The sequence below is a fragment of the Bombina bombina genome, chromosome 2, assembly GCF_027579735.1.
Source record: "Bombina bombina isolate aBomBom1 chromosome 2, aBomBom1.pri, whole genome shotgun sequence".
In the NCBI taxonomy this organism is placed as follows: domain Eukaryota; kingdom Metazoa; phylum Chordata; class Amphibia; order Anura; family Bombinatoridae; genus Bombina; species Bombina bombina.
In genome coordinates, this window is record NC_069500.1 from 942,440,459 (window position 1) to 942,465,422 (window position 24,964).

Consider the following 24,964-nt stretch of genomic DNA (forward strand, 5'->3'; position numbering starts at 1 on the left):
AATTTTGGTTTGGGACATCTAGCTGTACTAGCCTCAGGGTTAGTTTAGCTGCCTAGCTAGCGGAGGGTTGCAGGTTGAATCCGGTTGTAGTTCCTTTCCCCTGGATTGTGAGCTTGCATGCCGTTTTTAAGATACCCTGTTTGTCCTGCTGTACCAGAGGTTCATTGAACTTCCTGGAGTTAATTTCCTTTTGCTAGGGCACTGACTGCAGTCAGGCCGGTGAGTTCATTCTACTGCTCCTTCTTGGAGTATAGACTTTATTTTTAGGGAGTTGCATCAGGTTACTTTTGTACCTGTGCAGGTGGTGGTCTTTGAATTTTTTCTTCAATTATCCCTTCCGTCTGTAGATTGTTTTCTACATACTATAATCTCAATGTTACATTCTTACAATACTCCTTAAAGAGGTTTCTTTTATAATAAGGCTGTGTTACGAGATTTGTTAGGTTTTTTTCCCCCTAAGATTGTTGTTTTTCCTTCTCTACATGGCAAAGGACTTTTTCCCCTTTCGGGGAATCATACCTTGATATTTTCTTGTAGTCTGCATTAGAATAGACAGTTCGTTTCTGTTGTATATTCGTATCTGGTAAGTGCAAGGGTTTGGAGACTTCCTTATTGATAGTGGAGGAGTGTTTTTTTGCTTGCTTAGGAGACAGCGGGACACTAGCCTCCTCAGGGGTTTATGGCTCACTTCGAGAGCAGTGACGTCCTCTTGGGTCTCTGGCATGAGATCTCTATGGTCCTGATTGTTGGGCGGCTGCTTGGTCCTCCCAGCATTCCTTTTTGCTTCTGTTGAAACATCCTTCGGGAGTTTGGGTTGTTGCAGGCTTTGGTGCCCTCAGATTTGTGCCGCCTTTTTTGTTTAACCTCCCGTTAGCATTCAGTGTCCTCTGTAGCTTAGGTAAATTTTCCCATAAGTAATGAATGCAGCTGTGGACTCATCCTGTATTAAGAAGGAAAACATAAATTATGCTTACCAGATAATTTCCTTTCCTTCTGTACAGGGAGAGTCCACAGCTCTTGCCTGTGTTCTCCGATGGGCGGCCCTAAATTTAATTTGTTTCTTTTGGCACCTTTTTCACCCTGATATTTCTCCTTGTTTCCTCGGCAGAATGACTGGGGGATGAGGGAAGTGGGGGGGGGAGGTATTTAGGCCTTTGGCTGGGGTGTCTTTGCCTCCTCCTGGCCAGGTTCTGTATTTCCCATAAGTAATGAATGCAGCTGTGTACTCTCCCTGTACAGAAGGAAAGGAAATTATCTGGTAAGCATAATTTATGTTTTTTTATTTTTGCCTTATTTTACTGATCGACAGTTATTCCCTGTTGTCTGACGCCACCTAGTGGTGTTTTCAGGGTATTTCTATATAGCATTATATAGTGCTTTTTGTTCTTATTCATAAGGCTTCTATTATCACACTTGGTGTGAAATATTTCTCGTTCCTTTAAAGGATTTTACACTCTCCTTCTATTATAATGTGTTTCAGACTTCACATTTAAGAAGTTTGGAGGGAAGTTGAGTTTCTTTACTCACAAAGTCTATATTACTTTTATTTTACTAGTGTTTGCCTCCATTCTGGGGCGGTTCAATGTAAAATACATTTATATATTTTTATACATCAGGATCCTATGGGGGCATGTCACTTATATATTGCTTGCATTCCCATATACATATTTTCATTTCAGGAGGTATCTCTAGGAATTTCGTTCTGAGAGACCTTAGGACTCTAAGAGGTTTATCTCTTTTTACTCTTTTTTTATGTTTACGGAAACTTTATTTAATCTCTCTCATTATAAGGTGATTTCTGCTCGTGTCTGGGGCATCACGTGTTGCCCAAGGACACATGCATATCTTTTTTAGTGGATTGGATCACTAATATGCTTATTTCTCCAACATTGGTGTGTCCGGTCCACGGCGTCATCCATAACTTGTGGGAATATTCTCTTCCCCAACAGGAAATGGCAAAGAGCACAGCAAAAGCTGTCCATATAGTCCCTCCCAGGCTCCGCCCCCCCAGTCATTCTCTTTGCCGCTCTGAACAAGTAGCATCTCCACGGAGATGGTGAAGAGTATGTGGTGTTTAGTTGTAGTTTTTTATTCTTCTATCAAGAGTTTGTTATTTTAAAATAGTGCTGGTATGTACTATTTACTCTGAAACAGAAAGAGATGAAGAGTTCTGTTTAAAAGAGGAGTATGATTTTAGCAGCAGTAACTAAAATCAATTGCTGTTCCCACACAGGACTGTTGAGCTGAGAGAACTTCAGTTGGGGGGAACAGTTTGCAGACTTTTCTGCTCAAGGTATGACTAGCCATTTTTCTAACAAGACTGTGTAATGCTGGAAGGCTGTCATTTTTCCCTCATGGGGATCGGTAAGCCATTTTCTTAGACTCAAACAGAATAAAGGGCTTATTATGGGCTATAAACTGGTGGACACTTTTAGGGGCTAAATCGATTACTTTATTTAAGTATTATATGCAGTTTGAAGTGAATTTCACACTTTTTTAATATTGGGGAACGTTTTTTAGCGCCAGGCACTTGTTAAGACACCTTCCCAGTCAGGAAGGGCCTTTCACTGTAGTAGGCAGAGCCTCATTTTCGCGCCATTATTGCGCAGTTACTTTTGAGTACAGTACATGCAGCTGCATGTGTGAGGGACTGGTATCCACTGAAAACGTTCCTAGAAGGCTTCAATTGATATTGTATACCCCCCTGGGATTGGTGAAGTCGCAACAAAGGCTGTGGCTGGGACTGTAGGGGGGTTAAAATTGCAAACGGCTCCGGTTTCCACATTTTAAGGGTTAACAACTTGAAAATTGGGATGCAATACTTTGAATGCATTAAGACACTGTGGTGACAATTTGGTAAAGATTGGATAATTCCTTCATAGTTTTTCACATATTCAGTAATAAAGTGTGCCCTGTTTAACATTTAAAGAGACAGTAATGGTTTTGTTTTAAAACGTTTTTTGTGCTTTATTAACCAGTTTAAGCCTGTTTAACATGTCTGTACCTTCAGATAGATCATGTTCTGTATGTATGGAAGCCAATGTGGTTCCCCCTTCAAATATGTGTGATAATTGTGCCATAGCGTCCAAACAGAGTAAGGACAGTACTGTCACAAATAGTAAGGTTGCCCAGGATGATTCCTCAGATGAAGGAAGTAGACATAGTTCTACATCATCTCCTTCTGTGTCTATACCAGTTATGCCCGCGCAGGCGACCCCTAGTACTTCTAGCGCGCCAATGCTTGTTACTATGCAACAATTGACGGCAGTATTGGATAACTCCATAGCTAATATTTTATCCAAAATGCCAGCATTTCAGAGAAAGCACAATTGCTCTGTTTTAAACACTGTAGAGCATGAGGGCGCTGATGATAATTTTTCTGTCATACCCTCACACCAATCTGAAGTGGCAGTGAGGGAGGGTTTGTCAGATGGGGAAATTTCTGATACAGGAAGAATTTCTCAGCAGGCAGAACCTGATGTTGTGACATTTAAATTTAAATTAGAGCATCTCTGCGCATTACTTAAGGAGGTGCTATCTACTCTGGATGATTGTGACAATCTGGTCATCCCAGAAAAATTGTGCAAGATGGACAAGTTCCTAGAGGTCCCGGTGCACCCTTATGCCTTTCCGATACCTAAACGGGTGGCGGACATAGTGAATAAGGAGTGGGAGAAGCCAGGCATACCTTTTGTCCCTCCTCCTATATTTAAGAAATTGTTCCCTATGGTCGACCCCAGGAAGGACTTATGGCAAACAGTCCCTAAGGTCGAGGGGGCGGTTTCTACACTAGCCAAGCGCACGACCATTCCTATTGAGGACAATTGTGCTTTCAAAGATCCTATGGATAAAAAATTGGAGGGTTTGCTTAAAAAGATTTTTGTACAGCAAGGTTACCTCCTTCAACCTATTTCGTGCATTATTCCTGTCACTACAGCGGCGTGGTTCTGGTTCGAGGAACTGGAAAAGTCGCTCTGTAGGGAGACTCCGTATGAGGAAGTCATGGACAGAATTCACGCACTTAAGTTAGCTAATTCCTTTATTTTAGACGCCGCTTTGCAGTTAGCAAGGTTAGCGGCGAAAAATTCAGGGTTTGCAATTGTGGCACGCTGAGCGCTCTGGCTAAAGTCTTGGTCGGCGGATGTATCTTCCAAGACAAAATTGCTTAATATCCCTTTCAAAGGTAAGACCCTTTTTGGGCCAGAATTGAAAGAGATTATTTCAGACATCACTGGGGGAAAGGGCCATGCCCTCCCACAAGATAGACCTTTCAAGGCTAAGAATAAGTCCAATTTTCGTTCCTTTCGCAATTTCAGGAACGGACCGGCTTCCAACTCTGCAGCCTCTAGACAAGAGGGTAACGCTTCCCAGACTAAACCAGCTTGGAAACCAATGCAAGGCTGGAACAAGGGTAAACAGGCCAAGAAGCCTGCTGCTGTTACTAAAACAGCATGAAGGGGTAGCCCCCGATCCGGGACCGGATCTAGTAGGGGGCAGACTCTCTCTCTTTGCTCAGGCTTGGGCAAGAGATGTTCAGGATCCCTGGGCACTAAAAATAGTCTCTCAGGGTTATCTTCTAGAATTCAAGGAACTACCCCCAAAGGGAAGGTTCCACATGTCTCTCTTACCTTCAAACCAAATAAAGAGACAGGCATTCTTACATTGTGTAGAAGACCTGTTAAAGATGGGAGTGATACACCCAGTTCCAACTGTGGAACAAGGTCAGGGGTTTTACTCAAATCTGTTTGTAGTTCCCAAAAAAGAGGGAACTTTCAGACCAATTCTGGATTTAAAAATTCTAAACAAATTTCTCAGAGTTCCATCGTTCAAAATGGAAACCATTCGAACAATTTTACCTACAATCCAGGAGGGTCAATTTATGACTACCGCGGATTTAAAGGATGCGTATCTACATATTCCTATCCACAAAGATCATCATCAGTTCCTAAGGTTCCCCTTTCTGGACAAACATTACCAGTTTGTGGCTCTCCCATTTGGGCTAACCACTGCTCCAAGGATTTTCACAAAGGTGCTCGGGTCCCTTCTAGCGGTCCTAAGACCAAGGGGTATTGCAGTGGCACCTTATCTGGACGACATTCTAATCCAAGCGTCGTCTCTTTCCAAAGCAAAGGCTCATACAGACATTGTTCTAGCCTTTCTCAGATCTCACGGGTGGAAGGTGAACGTAGAAAAGAGTTCCCTGTCTCCGTCGACAAGAGTTCCCTTTTTGGGAACAATAATAGATTCTTTAGAAATGAAGATCTTCCTGACAGAAGTCATAAAGTCAAAGCTTCTAAACGCTTGTCAAGTTCTTCACTCTATTCTGCAGCCTTCCATAGCTCAGTGCATGGAAGTAGTAGGGTTGATGGTTGCAGCAATGGACATAGTTCCTTTTGCTCGAATTCATCTAAGACCATTACAACTGTGCATGCTCAAGCAGTGGAATGGGGACTATACAGACTTGTCTCCAATGATTCAAGTAGACCAGATGACCAGAGACTCACTCCGTTGGTGGTTGACCAAGGATCACCTGTCCCAGGGAATGAGTTTCCGCAGACCAGAGTGGGTCATTGTCACGACCGACGCCAGTCTATTAGGCTGGGGCGCGGTCTGGGATTCCCTGAAAGCTCAGGGTCTATGGTCTCGGGAAGAGTCTCTTCTCCCGATAAACATCCTGGAACTGAGAGCGATATTCAATGCTCTCCGGGCTTGGCCTCAACTAGCGAAGGCCGGATTCATAAGATTCCAGTCAGACAACATGACGACTGTAGCTTACATCAACCATCAGGGGGGAACAAGGAGTTTCTTGGCGATGAGAGAGGTGTCCAAAATCATCAAATGGGCGGAGGATCACTCCTGCCACCTATCTGCAATTCACATCCCAGGAGTAGACAACTGGGAGGCGGATTATCTGAGTCGTCAGACTTTCCATCCGGGGGAGTGGGAACTTCACCCGGAGGTGTTTGCCCAGTTGACTCAATTATGGGGCATTCCAGACATGGATCTGATGGCGTCTCATCAGAACTTCAAGGTTCCTTGCTACGGGTCCAGATCCAGGGATCCCAAGGCGACTCTAGTAGATGCATTAGTGGCGCCTTGGTCGTTCAACCTAGCTTATGCGTTTCCACCGTTCCCTCTCCTTCCCAGGCTTGTAGCCAGGATCAGACAGGAGAAGGCCTCGGTAATTCTGATAGCTCCTGCGTGGCCGCACAGGACTTGGTATGCAGACCTGGTGAATATGTCATCGGCTCCACCATGGAAGCTACCTTTGAGACAGGATCTTCTAATACAAGGTCCATTCGAACATCCAAATCTAGTTTCTCTGCAGCTGACTGCTTGGAAATTGAACGTTTGATTTTATCCAAGCGTGGGTTTTCAGATTCAGTGATAGATACTCTGGTCCAAGCCAGAAAACCTGTGACTAGAAAGATTTACCATAAAATATGGAAAAGATATATCTGTTGGTGTGAATCCAAGGGATTCTCCTGGAGTAAGATTAAAATTCCTAGGATCCTCTCCTTTCTCCAAGAAGGTTTGGATAAGGGATTGTCAGTGAGTTCTCTAAAAGGACAGATTTCTGCTTTATCTGTCTTGTTACACAAACGACTGGCAGCTGTGCCAGATGTACAAGCTTTTGTACAGGCTTTGGTTAGAATCAAGCCTGTTTACAGACCCTTGACTCCTCCCTGGAGTCTAAATTTAGTTCTTTCAGTTCTTCAAGTTGTTCCGTTTGAACCCTTACATTCCATAGATATCAAGTTACTATCTTGGAAAGTTTTGTTTTTGGTTACTATTTCTTCTGCTAGAAGAGTTTCTGAATTATCTGCTTTGCAGTGTGACCCACCCTATCTGGTGTTCCATTCAGATAAGGTTGTTTTGCGTACCAAGCCTGGTTTTCTTCCAAAAGTTGTTTCCAACAAGAACATTAACCAGGAAATAGTTGTTCCTTCTTTGTGTCCGAATCCATTTTCAAAGAAGGAATGTTTGTTACACAATTTAGATGTAGTCCGTGCTTTAAAGTTCTATTTAGAAGCAACAAAGGATTTCAGACAAACTTCTTCTTTGTTAGTCGTTTATTCTGGTAAGAGGAGAGGACAAAAACCTACTGCTACCTCTCTTTCTTTCTGGCTGAAAAGCATCATCCGATTGGCTTATGAGACTGCCGGACGGCAGCCTCCTGAACGAATCACAGCTCACTCTACTAGGGCTGTGGCTTCCACATGGGCCTTCAAGAATGAGGCTTCTGTTGATCAGATATGTAAGGCAGCGACTTGGTCTTCTCTGCACACTTTTGCCAAATTTTACAAATTTGATACTTTTGCTTCTTCGGAGGCTATTTTTGGGAGAAAGGTTTTGCAAGCCGTGGTGCCTTCTGTTTAGGTAACCTGATTTGCTCCCTCCCTTCATCCGTGTCCTAAAGCTTTGGTATTGGTTCCCACAAGTTATGGATGACGCCGTGGACCGGACACACCAATGTTGGAGAAAACAGAATTTATGCTTACCTGATAAATTACTTTCTCCAACGGTGTGTCCGGTCCACGGCCCGCCCTGGTTTTTTAATCAGGTTTGAAAAATTTCTTTCTCTATACACTACAGTCACCACGGCACCCTATAGTTTCTCCTTTTTTTCTCCTAACCGTCGGTCGAATGACTGGGGGGGGCGGAGCCTGGGAGGGACTATATGGACAGCTTTTGCTGTGCTCTTTGCCATTTCCTGTTCTGGAAGAGAATATTCCCACAAGTTATGGATGACGCCGTGGAACGGACACACCATTGGAGAAAGTAATTTATCAAGTAAGCATAAATTCTGTTTTTTGTGTTTCCCTATTTTAGGCATATGGAATAATCACTCTCATATTGAGGTGATTTATGATAATGTCTGTGACATTTTGTTTTTGTCCTATGTAACTTTAAGATGTTTAGTTTGTTACTCTAATGATGTATATGGACTGAATCTCTGTAATATTGAGACATCATGTTTTGTCCATGTAACATAGCTATAATTCCTAGAGTTCTTAGGGACACTAATACGTTTTAAGTATGTATTTCTCTCATATTGAGGTGATTTCTCTAATGTGACATCATGTTTTGTCTCTGGTATCATATATATTTTTTAGTGATCTTAAGACACTAATATGTTTATTTTATGTTACCATAATTATATATATATGGACTCAATATTGTCTTTTCTCTCATATTGAAGTGTTTTCTGATTCTGTTTGAGACATCATGTATTGTCTTAATGTATCTTTCTCGTTCGGCTGATGTCAGTGTCATCGCAGATTTTTCTAAGTAATATTGCATTTTTCCATAGTTCACTTTTCTTGCGTATGGACTCAATATTATAATCTCATGAGGAGATTTTTTTCTTATGACTGTGGCTTCATGTATGGTCCTATGTCAAAATCATAATTTGCTTAGTGATCTTAGGACTCTAATATGTTCTTCCTAATTGAGATATATGAGAAGGTTTTCTGCCATGGGCAGCTGCATCATGTTTGTCCTCTGAATCATACATATTCTTATTTGTATTTCTTGGATTTTATATATATATATATTTATATATATATATATATATATATATATATATATATATATATATATATATATATATATATATATATATATATATATATATATATATGTATATATATATATATGTGTGTGTGTGTGTTCGTATTTTCTGCATTATTATTTATGCAGCTATGCCTTGTTAGCACAGTAGGTAGTGCTTCAGTCTCATAGTCTGAAGGTTGTGAGTTACAAGACACTTGCTCTTTCAAAATGCTCTTACAATTTATGGTATTGGGGACTGCGTGAGCGCTATCCCCTGAAATAAAGGAATTATAAACCTTTATTGGATTTTAGTTCTAGTTTATTTCTTGTTCTTTATGGGTTCTTACTCTCCTTTGATGTTTTATTCCTAGTTTTCCTGGACCAGCCTGTTCAGAAGAGTCATGAGTTCAGGTTTCTCCCGTGCTTATGCACTCTTCAAGGCTTCCAGCCTAGGAAGCTAAGGCTCCTTAGAGTTTGAGGCACTTAATACTTTAATCCCCTTGCGTCTTGGTTTAGACCTCTCTAAGGTTTACGGAAATGAATGCTCTTTTATGCTCTTTGGATCTTCTCTAGCATTGCTTAGTAATTAACATGTCCAGCTAGTTGGTTGTGAAATCGAATCCACCCTGGGGGCTGGATTTCCATTAAGAACTCAGGTATACTGGGGCAGCTATGCCCTACTGGCTTCCTGCCTGGTCTTACAGGGCTTGAGGTTCGGTTATCATTCTGCTACGATTATTTATCCTTCAAGGTAGAATGGGTTTTCCAGATAATATTTTGGAATGGGAGCATTTCTAGGGCCACTAGTAGCAAGGATGTGTAAGGAAGCATTGGTAATCCAGAGCTGCACAGGAAGTTTCCAACATCCTAACCTTTACTTTTTTTTTTGTAAACGTTAATGTGATGCATTTCCACGCCATATCAGGGTAGCTCTTAGTAATTCAAAGAGATTTTTGATATACGAGTATGAATCTGCCTTTTGTTCTTTGACAATCCCTTAAAAAAGAGAGTTTCTTTGTGTGCTTCAAATGTTCATTTGTGGGATTTATTAGTGTGGTATGCCACCATGTGGCGTATAATGGCGTTACACTGTACCAATTTCTTTTACTGCTTCTATATTCAGTAGTAAAGGTTTACAGCTATCTAGTCCTTTTCCTAGGGTTCTGTATAGGTAAGATACTATACCTTAAGGTATGGCGCACATACCTTTTGCTGGTGCGTATCTTTTCTCTTGAAAGGTGAGAGTTCCCATATTCTTTCTTTTCTACAAAGGGTTTGGAGATGGTTTTGTCAATTTGTTCTCTTTAGGGTAAGATTGCTGCTCTTTCTGTTCTGTTTCGTACACGTTTGGCTGATTAACCAGATGTTCAATCATTTGTTCAGACGTTGGTCAGAATCAGGCCTGTGTTTGTTCCTGTTGCTCCTCCGTGGAACCTTATTCTAGTTATTTGGATTCTGCAGCAGGCTTCCTTTGAGACTATCACTCTACTGCAGTTTAGTTTGTTTTTACTATCTTTCTTCTGCTTGTAGTGTCTCAGGGTTTTCGGTTCTACAGTGTGTTCCCTTGTATCCTTATTCCCTTGTGGATAAGGTGGTCCTTCTTACCACAATGGGATTTCTTCCTCTGGTGGTGGCGGATTGCAATATCAATCTAGCTATTTTTGTTCTTTCGTTCTGTCCTAATCCTTCTTCTCAAGAAGGAATGTTTGTTACTGGATTTAGTTTGTGATCTAGATCTCTATCGCCATGCTTCCAAGGATTTTTAGCAATCTTCTACGCTCTTTATAGTGTTTTTCTGTCTCTCGTGAGGACCAGAAGGTCACATCTGCTTCTCTTTCCTTTGGGTTGAGAAGTTTTATTCGTTTTGCTTTGGGTCAGCTGGACATCTACCCCCTGAGAGGATTGTGGCTCATTCTACTAGGACTGTTTTCTTCTTCCTGGGCCTTTAAGATCAAGGCTTTTGTGGAGAAATTTTGCAAGGCGGTCACTTGGTCTTTGTTGCATACATTTTGTAATTTTTCACATTGCAACGTTTTTGTCTGAGGTTTCCTTTGGGAAACAAGTTCTTCTAGTGGATGGGGCCCTCAGTTTAGGTCCGTCTGTCTTGTTTTCTCCCTCCCTTTCTATTATGCGTCTTCTAGCTTGGGTATTGGTTCCCACTTGTAATTAGAATGGATTTGTGGACTCTCCATGCCATTGGAAAAAAAACAAAATTTATGCTTACCTGATAAATTATTTTCTTTCCTGGCATGGAGAGTCCACGACTCGCCCTTGTTTACATTCAAGTTGGCTTATTATTAGTCTTTCTAAACTTCAGGCACCTCTATACCCTTGGGGTTCCTCTTCTCTTTCCGTATTCCCTCTGCTAAATGACTGGGATTATGGGAAGTGGGACGGACTTTTAAAGCTTTGCTGGGGTGTTCTTTGCCTCCTCCTGATGGCCAGGATTTGAATTTCCACTAGTAATTAGAATGGATCCGTGTACTCTCCATGCCAGGAAAGAAAATAATTTATCAGGTAAGCATACATTTTGTTATTTTGTGTTTCGTGCAACTTTTATTCTATTGCTAACACTTTACAAAAGGTCTTCAATTGCATTCACTTTAAATTCAATTGCGCTCGTGCAGTGGCATTTACTTCCTACTTGTAATATGAGCGCAATTTACATTATAATGGAGCGCTAGCAGTTACGCAGAAGCGAAAAGGGGTATATATCGGGTGTTTGTGCGCGTCAGGTTTTTTGCTGGTATTCAAAGTTGAAAAGTAAATTCGATCTCTTGAGGGCAATTGAAGTTAACTCGCGTGTATATACAGGGAGTGCAGAATTATTAGGCAAGTTGTATTTTTGAGGATTAATTTTATTATTGAACAACAACCATGTTCTCAATAAACCCAAAAAACTCATTAATATCAAAGCTGAATAGTTTTGGAAGTAGTTTTTAGTTTGTTTTTAGTTATAGCTATTTTAGGGGGATATCTGTGTGTGCAGGTGACTATTACTGTGCATAATTATTAGGCAACTTAACAAACAACAAATATATACCCATTTCAATTATTTATTTTTACCAGTGAAACCAATATAACATCTCAACATTCACAAATATACATTTCTGACATTCAAAAACAAAACAAAAACAAATCAGTGACCAATATAGCCACCTTTCTTTGCAAGGACACTCAAAAGCCTGCCATCCATGGATTCTGTCAGTGTTTTGATCTGTTCACCATCAACATTGCGTGCAGCAGCAACCACAGCCTCCCAGACACTGTTCAGAGAGGTGTACTGTTTTCCCTCCTTGTAAATCTCACATTTGATGATGGACCACAGGTTCTCAATGGGGTTCAGATCAGGTGAACAAGGAGGCCATGTCATTAGATTTTCTTCTTTTATACCCTTTCTTGCCAGCCACGCTGTGGAGTACTTGGACGCGTGTGATGGAGCATTGTCCTGCATGAAAATCATGTTTTTCTTGAAGGATGCAGACTTCTTCCTGTACCACTGCTTGAAGAAGGTGTCTTCCAGAAACTGGCAGTAGGACTGGGAGTTGAGCTTGACTCCATCCTCAACCCGAAAAGGCCGCACAAGCTCATCTTTGATGATACCAGCCCAAACCAGTACTCCACCTCCACCTTGCTGGCGTCTGAGTCGGACTGGAGCTCTCTGCCCTTTACCAATCCAGCCACGGGCCCATCCATCTGGCCCATCAAGACTCACTCTCATTTCATCAGTCCATAAAACCTTAGAAAAATCAGTCTTGAGATATTTCTTGGCCCAGTCTTGACGTTTCAGCTTGTGTGTCTTGTTCAGTGGTGGTCGTCTTTCAGCCTTTCTTACCTTGGCCATGTCTCTGAGTATTGCACACCTTGTGCTTTTGGGCACTCCAGTGATGTTGCAGCTCTGAAATATGGCCAAACTGGTGGCAAGTGGCATCTTGGCAGCTGCACGCTTGACTTTTCTCAGTTCATGGGCAGTTATTTTGCGCCTTGGTTTTTCCACACGCTTCTTGCGACCCTGTTGACTATTTTGAATGAAACGCTTGATTGTTCGATGATCACGCTTCAGAAGCTTTGCAATTTTAAGAGTGCTGCATCCCTCTGCAAGATATCTCACTATTTTTGACTTTTCTGAGCCTGTCAAGTCCTTCTTTTGACCCATTTTGCCAAAGGAAAGGAAGTTGCCTAATAATTATGCACACCTGATATAGGGTGTTGATGTCATTAGACCACACCCCTTCTCATTACAGAGATGCACATCACCTAATATGCTTAATTGGTAGTAGGCTTTCGAGCCTATACAGCTTGGAGTAAGCCAACATGCATAAAGAGGATGATGTGGTCAAAATACTAATTTTCCTAATAATTCTGCACTCCCTGTATATATATATATATATATATATATATATAATATATATATATATGTGTGTGTGTGTGTGCGTGTGTGTACATATGTATTTATATGTGTATTTACAGACATATAAACCCATATAAATACATATGTACACATATATATATATATATATGTACACATATATATATATATATATATATATATATATATATATATATATATATATATATATATATATATATATATATATATATATAAAGTGCATTGGAACCCTTTGCAGTTAAGTAGATGAAAACATGTAAAAATATTTATGCAATATTCATTTTTAATCTCATATTCTCAAGTGCACTTACCCGGCATGAACATATGAATATTTCACATTCCAATATTCTGCACATAGCAGTATATGTTCTATGAATTTTTAAATTGATATTCCTATATACATCTGTATAAATCTAAAGACATATATGTAATCATGTATATATAGGTATAAATATATATTTGTGCAAAAAAAATCAGATATATGTAGAAAGATGTATTTATGAATAAATAGAACATATTCTACTATGTAAAGAACATTGGAATGTGATATATATATATATATATATATATATTTTTTTTTTTCATGTTGGGCTAGCGAACTTGAGAATATGCAATCGTGTTTACGCACGAGTAATGTGTTAGATGTTTTTCCACATTTTTTGTTCCATTGACTTCTATGGGGGAATAGGTTATTGTGCATGTTATTCTAAGTTTATTTTACGCTTGTTGGGTTATTGAGCTAGGGAAAACCGTTTACTTTCAACATGTAATACAAGTGTTACCCGACATGCGCAAAACGCTTACTTCTAGCGCAGTTAATGCTCCATTGGGAGCGTTAAATACCGCTCTACTTGTAAACTGGCCCTATGTGTTTTTTTTATTATTTATTTGTATCCATAGTTTTCCTATACATTACCTAATAAGTCTCTTTTTGATACTTAGGATATACTATCAAACGTTCACATTTATTAAGAAATAGGTTGATAGCTGGATTTTAAAACAATGATTATTTCACATGCTTTTGTTCAGATATAATGCAAATCTGGCCTGTTAGTGTACCCTAAGGACTGAAATTGATAAATATTAATCTATAGTACAAAATAGCCAGTGGGTAATGGTTTAAAGAGTCAGAGCCAGTAAAGCAGGTGGGGGTTTAGTGGCTTTGTAAGGCAAATCCATAATGCACACAATTGGTTTGCTCATGAAACTCATATTAACATATATGTAGATTTAATAAAATGTTACTCTTTTTATCGCTAAGATGGTAAAGTCTTTTCATGGGGACAGAACAATTATGGCCAACTGGGCTTGGGTAAGCAGATTCCAAATCAAGCCAGCCCACAACTTGTTACATCTCTGAAGGGAATTCCACTGGCCCAAGTTACAGCAGGCGGATCTCACAGTTTTGCTCTGTCAATGTCAGGAAGTGTGTTTGGTTGGGGAAAGAACAATGCAGGACAGCTGGGATTTACAACTAAAGCAAACGCAGGTAATAGGAATACATTTATTTTATTAGCCAACTGATTTGTAGTTTAACTGTTTGCAGACCTTTAATTCATGCCTTATACCACAGATTGCTTTAATGTATGTTTCAATCTATTTAGCATTTGGATGTGTATGTTCAGCTGCTATGAAATTATTTTATAAAGCATCCTTTTTTCACATCTTATGCATAGTTAGTTATTTAGTAAATACATTGAAGTAAAATTCCTTAAATCATTTACATCATGACATAATGTATAACTAAAGAAGAAAGTAGACCAAAGATATTAAAATGATCATCAAGCTCAAGAGCTGCATTTGGCTTGCTCCATCAACTAAAATTCCATTTTTTCACAAAACCAGTGGGAGAAACTTAAGTCATGTGCATGTCACAAATAGGAGTTGCCATAAATATATTTATGCTTGAACTTGACAGTCCGGTATTTCTTACTGAAGGGCTTATCTCTCTTCACCTTCACTGCACCGTTGGCTTAGGGCACCTCTGGATTAGCACTTGAGCGAGAGCCAGGACCTTTTGTAGTGCGTCACATTTAGGGTAAACTTGCTATCCAACCTCCAGGAGGTGTTAGCCCACCAAGGCTTTCGCGCAAGTGCTAACATTTAACTTTCCAAGGAGAAATGCAAGTGGTATGGATTGCACTCTAGCACCGATAGCGCACCATAGAACTACAGTTTTTACATTCTACCTGTATTTTAAGTAAAAATGGTTAGTTGTTTTTAAGGAAGCTTCCTCTAAATAAAAAATAAAAAACTATACCCACTCATCCCAGGAACTAAATAGAAAAAATACATTTTCTCACACCATTTAGCACTACTAATTTACATTTTTTATTTTATGTACAGCAATTTGGGCAACATTTTAGAAGGCTTCTCATTTATAGGGTATTTAACTGTTCTTTTCCATATTCAGTTGTTTGCTGTTTTAAAGATTTGTGTCTTATGTATCTAAATAGTGCATTTCCATCAAATGTAGGTATGTTTAAACCATATGCAGTAAGCAATTTGAGAAATCTTGGAGTTGTCTATATTACCTGTGGAGATGAGCATACAGCTGTTTTGACAAAGGTGAGAGTGTTATTCATATTATGTTGCACAAAACACTGAACATCATAGATAATGTAATTCATCCAAGACAGACTATTTTTATTCAAATGTGTTTATTATAATTTATGAGCATTTCTAATGCCCTGTCTCTATGGCAACTTTGCAATGGCATACTACAGATATTACCTTATTTGTTGTTAACGTTTACATAGTTTATTATCTCATGATACATTAGACACATAATTTAGCTATATGTGCAGCGCGTGCTTGACAACATTTCCACTATGCGTTGTATCTAATATATATATTTTTTTTGTCAGGAGAAGAATGTGTACATATTTGGAGATAACACTTATGGACAACTTGGGCAAAGTTCTCAAAAACAAACATCAGTTCCTCAGAAAATAGAAATAGAAGGATTAGAGGGCCAGATTTCTCTGGTAGCTTGTGGAAGGTAATTCCTACCATTTTGATACCTTAAATGGCCAAATAGTGAAACTGTTAATATCAGCTGAGAAAGATTTAATTTATAAATATAATTCCTGTTCTCTTCCCAGATTGAGTACAGATCTCTTATGTCATTTTAGTTGCTTTCAAAAATGTAACCTTAGAAAAAAATAAAGAATACATTTTATAGCTTTGTTGACCTCAATCTTTGTTCCAGAAATACCAAATTATTTTTTATTAGTGTTTGCTAACAACGAAAGGTGAAGGAGAAAATATGTGATTTTGATGAATTTGCTTGAACTGAAATTGGAGGAGAAAGTAAAAATTAGTCTAAGAAAAACCTCAATAGTCATTTTATTGTAAAACAAAAGTATTTAAAGATGTTTGCATGATAAGTTATGTAAAAGCAAGTTGAATTTATATTGGCGCTAGCAGAAAATGCATGTTTGCACACAACTCAAATGCAGTATTAATGCCTAACCGCCAATATAGACTTCTATGGCAAATCTATTAATTAACAAAACGTTTTCAACTGCCTGAAAAGGGAAAAAGATTATACAACTCTAAAATCGAAATTTTATATATATATATATATATATATATACTCACACAATCACTCACACACAATCACTCACACACAATCACTCACACACAATCACTCACACACAATCACTCACACACAATCACACACACACAATCACTCACACACAATCACACACACACAATCACACACACACAATCACACACACACACAATCACACACACACACATACACACACACACACACAATCACACACACACAATCACACACACACACATACACACACACACACACACACACACAATCACACACACACACAATCACACACACACAGAGAAGCACACTCACAGGAGTAAACAACCGGCTCAATACCATTGTTAGTCTGTTCTATGGAGATTTACCACCTGGGTGCAGCTTCTTTTAGCCCAGTAATGCTTTTCACAAAGTAGAATTTTCCTGTAGTATATCAGTCTGATCCCGCCTATTACGGTAAGTCCAGCGACGAAATACCAGGCAATTCCTCTCTCTAAACAAGAAACACAGCTACCCCAGACGATCGTTTCAAAACTTGCTTCTGCTCTGATAATGTTCCCCCACTCTGAGGACTTTTTTCCAGCAGGAAAATGCTCTATTCCACGCAGCCAGGCCAATCAAGGTGTGGATAGAGGACCACCAGATTAAGACCCTGTTATGGGCTGCCAAATCTCCAGACCTGTAACCCCTTGTGAAGTTAAAATATTAGTATTGTGTTGTTTAAAAATGAATATGAACTTGTTTTCCTTGATTGTTATTTTGACCAGTTGTCATTTGTTGTAAATAAATGCTCTAAATGATAATATTTTTATTAGGAATTTTGGGAGAAATTTAAGTAGTTATAAAATGTTAATTTTTCTTAAACACATACTGTACCTACAAATAGTAAAACCATAGAAAACGACAATTTTGCAGTGGTCTCTTAATTAGTCCCATAGCTATATATTTATATACACACCGCTTGGAGACCATGATCTTTGTTAAAACCAATTAGAAGTTGTATTCAAAGAAAAACAAAGGTCACAAGCAGGGGTTCCCTATGAGACTATGTAAACATGCGTCATTTATCATACAAATGATGACAGCTGCAAATCTTTGTCTCTTCCATCTTCAATTTTCAATTTTCTAGTCAACTTGTTCATTAGTCCTTGATAATAATGTAAGCTCAGAAATGGATACAAAGGCCCCAGATCAGTGCAAAGTATATAACTTGTTTCTTCTGTTATGTGTGATCAGTCCACGGGTCATCATTACTTCTGGGATATAACTCCTCCCCAACAGGAAATGCAAGAGGATTCACCCAGCAGAGCTGCATATAGCTCCTCCCCTCTACGTCAGTCCCAGTCATTCTCTTGCACCCAACGACTAGATAGGATGTGTGAGAGGACTATGGTGATTATACTTAGTTTTTATGACTTCAATCAAAAGTTTGTTATTTTAAAATAGCACCGGAGCGTGTTATTACTTCTCTGGCAGAGTTTGAGGAAGAATCTGACAGAGATTTTTTACTATGATTTTAACCGGAGTCGTTAAGATCATATTGCTGTTCTCGACCATCTGAGGGAGGTAAAGGCTTCAGATCAGGGGACAGCGGGCAGATGAATCTGCATTGAGGTATGTGGCAGTTTTTATTTTCTGAATGGAATTGATGAGAAAAGCCTGCCATACCGTTAAAATGACATGTATGTATACACTTCAGTATTCTGGGGATGGTATTTCACCGGAACTACTGTGTTAAGGTCACTAATCCTTTTAATAACTATTCTCATGTTAAACGTTTTTGCTGGAATGTAGAATCGTTTACATTGCTGAGGTACTGTGTGAATAAATGTTTGGGCATTATTTTCCACTTGGCAGTTTTTTGCTTTAATTGTGACAGTTTCGTTTCTCTTCACTGCTGTGTGGGAGAGGGAGGGGCCGTTTTTGGCGCTCTTTGCTACGCATCAAAAAATTCCAGTCAGCTACTTTTATATGTCCTGCATGATCCGGTTCATCTCTGACAGATCTCAGGGGTCTTCAAACTTCTTTGAAGGGAGGTAAATTCTCTCAGCAGAGCTGTGAGAATTCTTATAGTGACTGTGTATAAAAAACGTTGTTTTGTTTTCTTATGTACAAATTTAATTAGTGTTGTTTTTTACTAATGGGAACAAACCTTTGCTAAAAGTTGTGTTGTTTTAAAATTTGATGCAATAACTGTTTTTCAGTTCATTATTTCAACTGTCATTTAATCGTTAGTACCTCTTTGAGGCACAGTACGTTTTTTGCTAAAAAAGATTATAACCAAGTTGTAAGTTTTTTGCTAGTGTGTTAAACATGTCTGACTCAGAGGAAGATATCTGTGTCATTTGTTCCAATGCCAAGGTGGAGCCCAATAGAAATTTATGTACTAACTGTATTGATGCTACTTTAAATAAAAGTCAATCTGTACAATGTGAACAAATTTCACCAAACAGCGAGGGGAGAGTTATGCCGACTAACTCGCCTCACGCGACAGTACCTGCATCTCCCGCCCGGGAGGTGCGTGATATTTTGGCGCCTAGTACATCTGGGCGGCCATTACAGATAACATTACAAGATATGGCTACTGTTATGACTGAAGTTTTGTCTAAATTACCTGAACTAAGAGGCAAGCGTGATCACTCTGGGGTGAGAACAGAGTGCGCTGACAATGCTAGGGCCATGTCTGATACTGCGTCACAGCTCGCAGAGCATGAGGACGGAGAGCTTCATTCTGTGGGTGACGGTTCTGATCCAAACAGATTGGACTCAGATATTTCAAATTTTAAATTTAAATTGGAGAACCTCCGTGTACTACTAGGGGAGGTCTTAGCAGCTCTCAACGATTGTAACACTGTTGCAATACCAGAGAAACTGTGTAGGTTGGATAAATACTTTGCGGTACCGGCGAGTACTGACGTTTTTCCTATACCTAAGAGACTAACTGAAATTGTTACTAAGGAGTGGGATAGACCCGGTGTGCCGTTCTCACCCCCTCCAATATTTAGAAAGATGTTTCCAATAGACGCCACCACTCGGGACTTATGGCAAATGGTCCCCAAGGTGGAGGGAGCAGTTTCTACTTTAGCTAAGCGTACCACTATCCCGGTGGAGGATAGCTGTGCTTTCTCAGATCCAATGGATAAAAAATTAGAGGGTTACCTTAAGAAAATGTTTGTTCAACAAGGTTTTATATTACAACCCCTTGCATGTATCGCGCCGATTACGGCTGCGGCAGCATTTTGGATTGAGTCGCTTGAAGAGAACCTTAGTTCCTCTACGCTAGACGACATTACGGACAGGCTTAGAGTCCTTAAACTAGCTAATTCTTTCATTTCGGAGGCCGTAGTACATTTAACCAAACTTACGGCTAAGAACTCAGGATTCGCCATACAGGCACGCAGGGCACTGTGGCTAAAATCCTGGTCAGCTGATGTTACTTCTAAGTCCAAATTACTTAATATACCTTTCAAGGGGCAGTCCTTATTCGGGCCCGGTTTGAAAGAAATTATCGCTGACATTACGGGAGGTAAGGGCCACGCCCTACCTCAAGACAAGGCCAAAGCTAAGGCTAGACAGTCTAATTTTCGTCCCTTTCGGAATTTCAAAACAGGAGCAGCATCAACCTCCACTGCACCAAAACAGGAAGGAGCTGTTGCTCGTTACAGGCAAGGCTGGAAGCCTAACCAGTCCTGGAACAAAAGCAAGCAGGCCAGGAAACCTGCTGCTGCCCCAAAGACAGCATGAACCGAGAGCCCCCGATCCGGGACCGGATCTAGTAGGGGGCAGACTCTCTCTCTTCGCCCAGGCCTGGGCAAGAGATGTTCAGGATCCCTGGGCACTAGAGATCATATCTCAGGGATACCTTCTAGACTTCAAATTATCTCCCCCAAGAGGGAGATTTCATCTGTCAAGGTTGTCAACAAACCAGATAAAGAAAGAAGCGTTTCTACGCTGCGTACAAGATCTGTTAACAATGGGAGTGATCCATCCGGTTCCGTGGTCGGAACAAGGACAAGGGTTCTACTCAAACCTGTTTGTGGTTCCCAAAAAAGAGGGAACTTTCAGGCCAATTTTAGATTTAAAGACTCTAAACAAATTCCTAAGAGTTCCATCGTTCAAAATGGAAACTATTCGGACAATTTTACCCATGATCCAAGAGGGTCAGTACATGACCACAGTGGATTTAAAGGATGCTTACCTTCACATACCGATCCACAAAGATCATCACCGGTATCTAAGGTTTGCCTTCTTAGACAGGCACTACCAGTTTGTAGCTCTTCCATTCGGATTGGCTACGGCTCCAAGAATCTTCACAAAGGTTCTGGGTGCCCTTCTAGCGGTACTAAGACCGCGAGGGATTTCGGTAGCTCCGTACCTAGACGACATTCTAATACAAGCTTCAAGCTTTCAAACTGCCAAGTCTCATACAGAGTTAGTTCTGGCATTTCTAAGGTCGCATGGATGGAAAGTGAACGAAAAGAAGAGTTCTCTCTTTCCTCTCACAAGAGTTCCATTCTTGGGGACTCTTATAGATTCTGTAGAAATGAAGATTTACCTGACAGAAGACAGGTTAACAAAACTTCAAAATGCATGCCGCGTCCTTCATTCCATTCAACACCCGTCAGTAGCTCAATGCATGGAGGTGATCGGCTTAATGGTAGCGGCAATGGACATAGTACCTTTTGCTCGCCTACACCTCAGACCGCTGCAACTATGCATGCTAAGTCAGTGGAATGGGGATTACTCAGATTTGTCCCCTACTCTGAATCTGAATCAAGAGACCAGAAATTCTCTTCTATGGTGGCTTCATCGGCCACACCTGTCCAGGGGAATGCCATTCAGCAGGCCAGACTGGACAATTGTAACAACAGACGCCAGCCTACTAGGTTGGGGCGCTGTCTGGAATTCTCTGAAGGCTCAGGGACTATGGAATCAGGAGGAGAGTCTCCTTCCAATAAACATTCTGGAATTGAGAGCAGTTCTCAATGCCCTTCTGGCTTGGCCCCAGTTAACAACTCGGGGGTTCATCAGGTTTCAGTCGGACAACATCACGACTGTAGCTTACATCAACCATCAGGGAGGGACAAGAAGCTCCCTAGCAATGATGGAAGTATCAAAGATAATTCGCTGGGCAGAGTCTCACTCTTGCCACCTGTCAGCAATCCACATCCCGGGAGTGGAGAACTGGGAGGCGGATTTCTTGAGTCGCCAGACTTTTCATCCGGGGGAGTGGGAACTTCATCCGGAGGTCTTTGCCCAAATACTTCGACGTTGGGGCAAACCAGAGATAGATCTCATGGCGTCTCGCCAGAACGCCAAACTTCCTCGCTACGGGTCCAGATCCAGGGATCCGGGAGCAGTTCTGATAGATGCTTTGACAGCACCTTGGAACTTCAGGATGGCTTATGTGTTTCCACCCTTCCCGCTGCTTCCTCGATTGATTGCCAAAATCAAACAGGAGAGAGCATCAGTATTTCTAATAGCACCTGCTTGGCCACGCAGGACTTGGTATGCAGATCTAGTGGACATGTCATCTTGTCCGCCTTGGTCTCTACCTCTAAGACAGGACCTTCTGATACAGGGTCCATTCAAACATCAAAATCTAACTTCTCTGAAGCTGACTGCTTGGAAATTGAACGCTTGATTTTATCAAAACGTGGTTTTTCTGAGTCGGTTATTGATACCCTGATTCAGGCTAGGAAGCCTGTTACCAGAAGGATTTACCATAAAATATGGCGGAAATACCTATACTGGTGCGAATCCAAAGGTTACTCCTGGAGTAAGGTTAGGATCGCTAGGATATTGTCTTTTCTACAAGAAGGTTTAGAAAAGGGTTTATCAGCTAGTTCATTAAAGGGACAGATTTCAGCTCTGTCCATCTTGTTACACAGACGTCTGTCAGAAAATCCAGACGTCCAGTCCTTTTGTCAGGCTTTAGCTAGGATCAAGCCTGTGTTTAAAGCTGTTGCTCCACCATGGAGTTTAAACTTAGTTCTTAACGTTTTACAGGGTGTTCCGTTTGAACCCCTTCATTCCATTGATATAAAAATGTTATCTTGGAAAGTTCTGTTTTTAATGGCTATTTCCTCGGCTCGAAGAGTCTCTGAGTTATCAGCCTTACATTGTGATTCCCCTTATCTGATTTTTCACTCAGACAAGGTAGTTCTGCGTACTAAACCTGGGTTCTTACCTAAGGTAGTCACTAACAGGAACATCAATCAAGAGATTGTTGTCCCATCCTTGTGTCCAAATCCTTCTTCAAAGAAGGAACGTCTTTTACACAATCTGGATGTAGTTCGTGCCCTCAAGTTCTACTTGCAGGCAACTAAAGATTTTCGCCAAACTTCTTCCTTGTTTGTCGTTTACTCTGGACAGAGGAGAGGTCAAAAAGCTTCTGCTACCTCTCTCTCTTTTTGGCTTCGTAGCATAATACGTTTAGCCTATGAGACTGCTGGACAGCAGCCTCCTGAAAGAATTACAGCTCACTCCACTAGAGCTGTGGCTTCCACTTGGGCCTTTAAGAATGAGGCCTCTGTTGAACAGATTTGCAAGGCTGCAACTTGGTCTTCGCTTCATACTTTTTCCAAATTTTACAAATTTGACACTTTTGCTTCTTCGGAGGCTATTTTTGGGAGAAAGGTTCTTCAGGCAGTGGTTCCTTCTGTATAATGAGCCTGCCTATCCCTCCCGTCATCCGTGTACTTTTGCTTTGGTATTGGTATCCCAGAAGTAATGATGACCCGTGGACTGATCACACATAACAGAAGAAAACATAATTTATGCTTACCTGATAAATTCCTTTCTTCTGTTGTGTGATCAGTCCACGGCCCGCCCTGTTTTAAGGCAGGTAAATATCTTTTAAATTATACTCCAGTCACCACTTCACCCTTGGTTACTCCTTTCTCGTTGTTTCTTGGTCGAATGACTGGGACTGACGTAGAGGGGAGGAGCTATATGCAGCTCTGCTGGGTGAATCCTCTTGCATTTCCTGTTGGGGAGGAGTTATATCCCAGAAGTAATGATGACCCGTGGACTGATCACACAACAGAAGAAAGGAATTTATCAGGTAAGCATAAATTATGTTTTTTTTCGTGGACATTTTCAAATTAAAGGGACATAGAACCCCAAATTTTTTTTTCATGATTTAGGTAGAACATACAATTTTAAACAACTTTCCAATTTACTTCTATTATCAAATTGGCTTCATTCTCTTGGTATCGTTTGTTGAAGGAGCAGCAATGCACTACTGGTTTCTAACTGAACACATGGATGAGCCAATGACAATTGGTGTATATATATGCAGCCGCCAATCAGCAGCTAGAACCTAGGTTCTTTGCTGCTTCTGGGCTTTCCTAAATAAACCTTTCAGCAGAGGATAACAAGAGAAGGAAGCAAATTAAATAATAAAAGTAAATTGGAAAGTTGTTTAAAATGTTATAAATTGTATAAAACGGTCTAAATCATGAATGTCTAATTCTGACTTTACTTTCCCTTAAAGGAAATTACAATCAATAAAATAAAAATGAGAAAACTCAGTTATTATGGGGTTTTGCTCCTATTAACATCACTAATATTTGTATTGCGAGATTTTTTTTTCTTCCCCATTCATAAGAAAGCACTTTTTCTAAAATCTTTTTGCATGATGTTTTCTAATGCAACAGCCTCTTGAAAACCATATTTTGGCTGTTCACACATTTTATTTTACTGTTAAAGTTTTTGCAGGTGCCCAGATCACATGTTAATAAATACATCTGATTCCTGACTTTTAAACTGTAAAACTTGTACAGAAGTATAATGATCATAATATTAAAGGTACAGTCTACTTTATTTTTTTATTGTTTAAAAAGATAGATAATGCCTTTACTTCCCATTCACCAGCTTTTCACAACCAATATTGTTATATTTATATACTTTATAACCTCTAAATCTCTGCTTACTTCTAAGCCCCTGCAAGCCACCTATTATCTCAGTGCATTTTATTAGCTTTTCACAGCCAGACAGTGTTAGTTCATGTGTGCCATATAGATAACATTGTGCTCACTGCCATGGAGTTATGCAGGAACCAGCACTGATTGGCTAAAATGCAAGTTTGTAAAAAGCACGGAGATAAGGGACAGAGGCTTAGATACAAGGTAATCATAAAGGTATAAATATAATAAGGTAATAGAGCCGTACTGTAACCTTAAGAGGTGGAAATGGGCTATTGTATGTCATGTTGAAAAGTCATTTTCTGCTTCAGGCTTTTAACAAGTTAAACAATAATGCATTGTGATCATTCAAGGAACTTGACACCCAAATTGGTCAGAAAACTATAAGCCATTTTGGGAGCAAATTGTTGATAATTTGATTTTGGCTCCATATTATGTAAGGTATTTGAAATAAGGAATATTTGTGACCACAAAAGAACTATATAAATTTAAAAACAAATAGAAATGATATTGTTCTGTTCC

General features: G+C 40.1%; 1 protein-coding gene across 2 annotated transcripts in view; it reads left to right on the top strand.

Annotated features, from left to right (window-relative positions):
• LOC128649891 (probable E3 ubiquitin-protein ligase HERC6) overlaps nucleotides 1-24,964 on the top strand; it is a 282,469-nt gene that overhangs the window by 50,967 nt on the left and 206,538 nt on the right. For both annotated transcript variants that reach the window (XM_053703418.1, XM_053703419.1), the window contains exons 4-6: nucleotides 14,208-14,435; nucleotides 15,423-15,514; nucleotides 15,814-15,947. In XM_053703418.1, coding sequence (XP_053559393.1) covers nucleotides 14,208-14,435; nucleotides 15,423-15,514; nucleotides 15,814-15,947 — 454 coding nt within the window. The remainder of the gene's footprint in view (nucleotides 1-14,207; nucleotides 14,436-15,422; nucleotides 15,515-15,813; nucleotides 15,948-24,964) is intronic.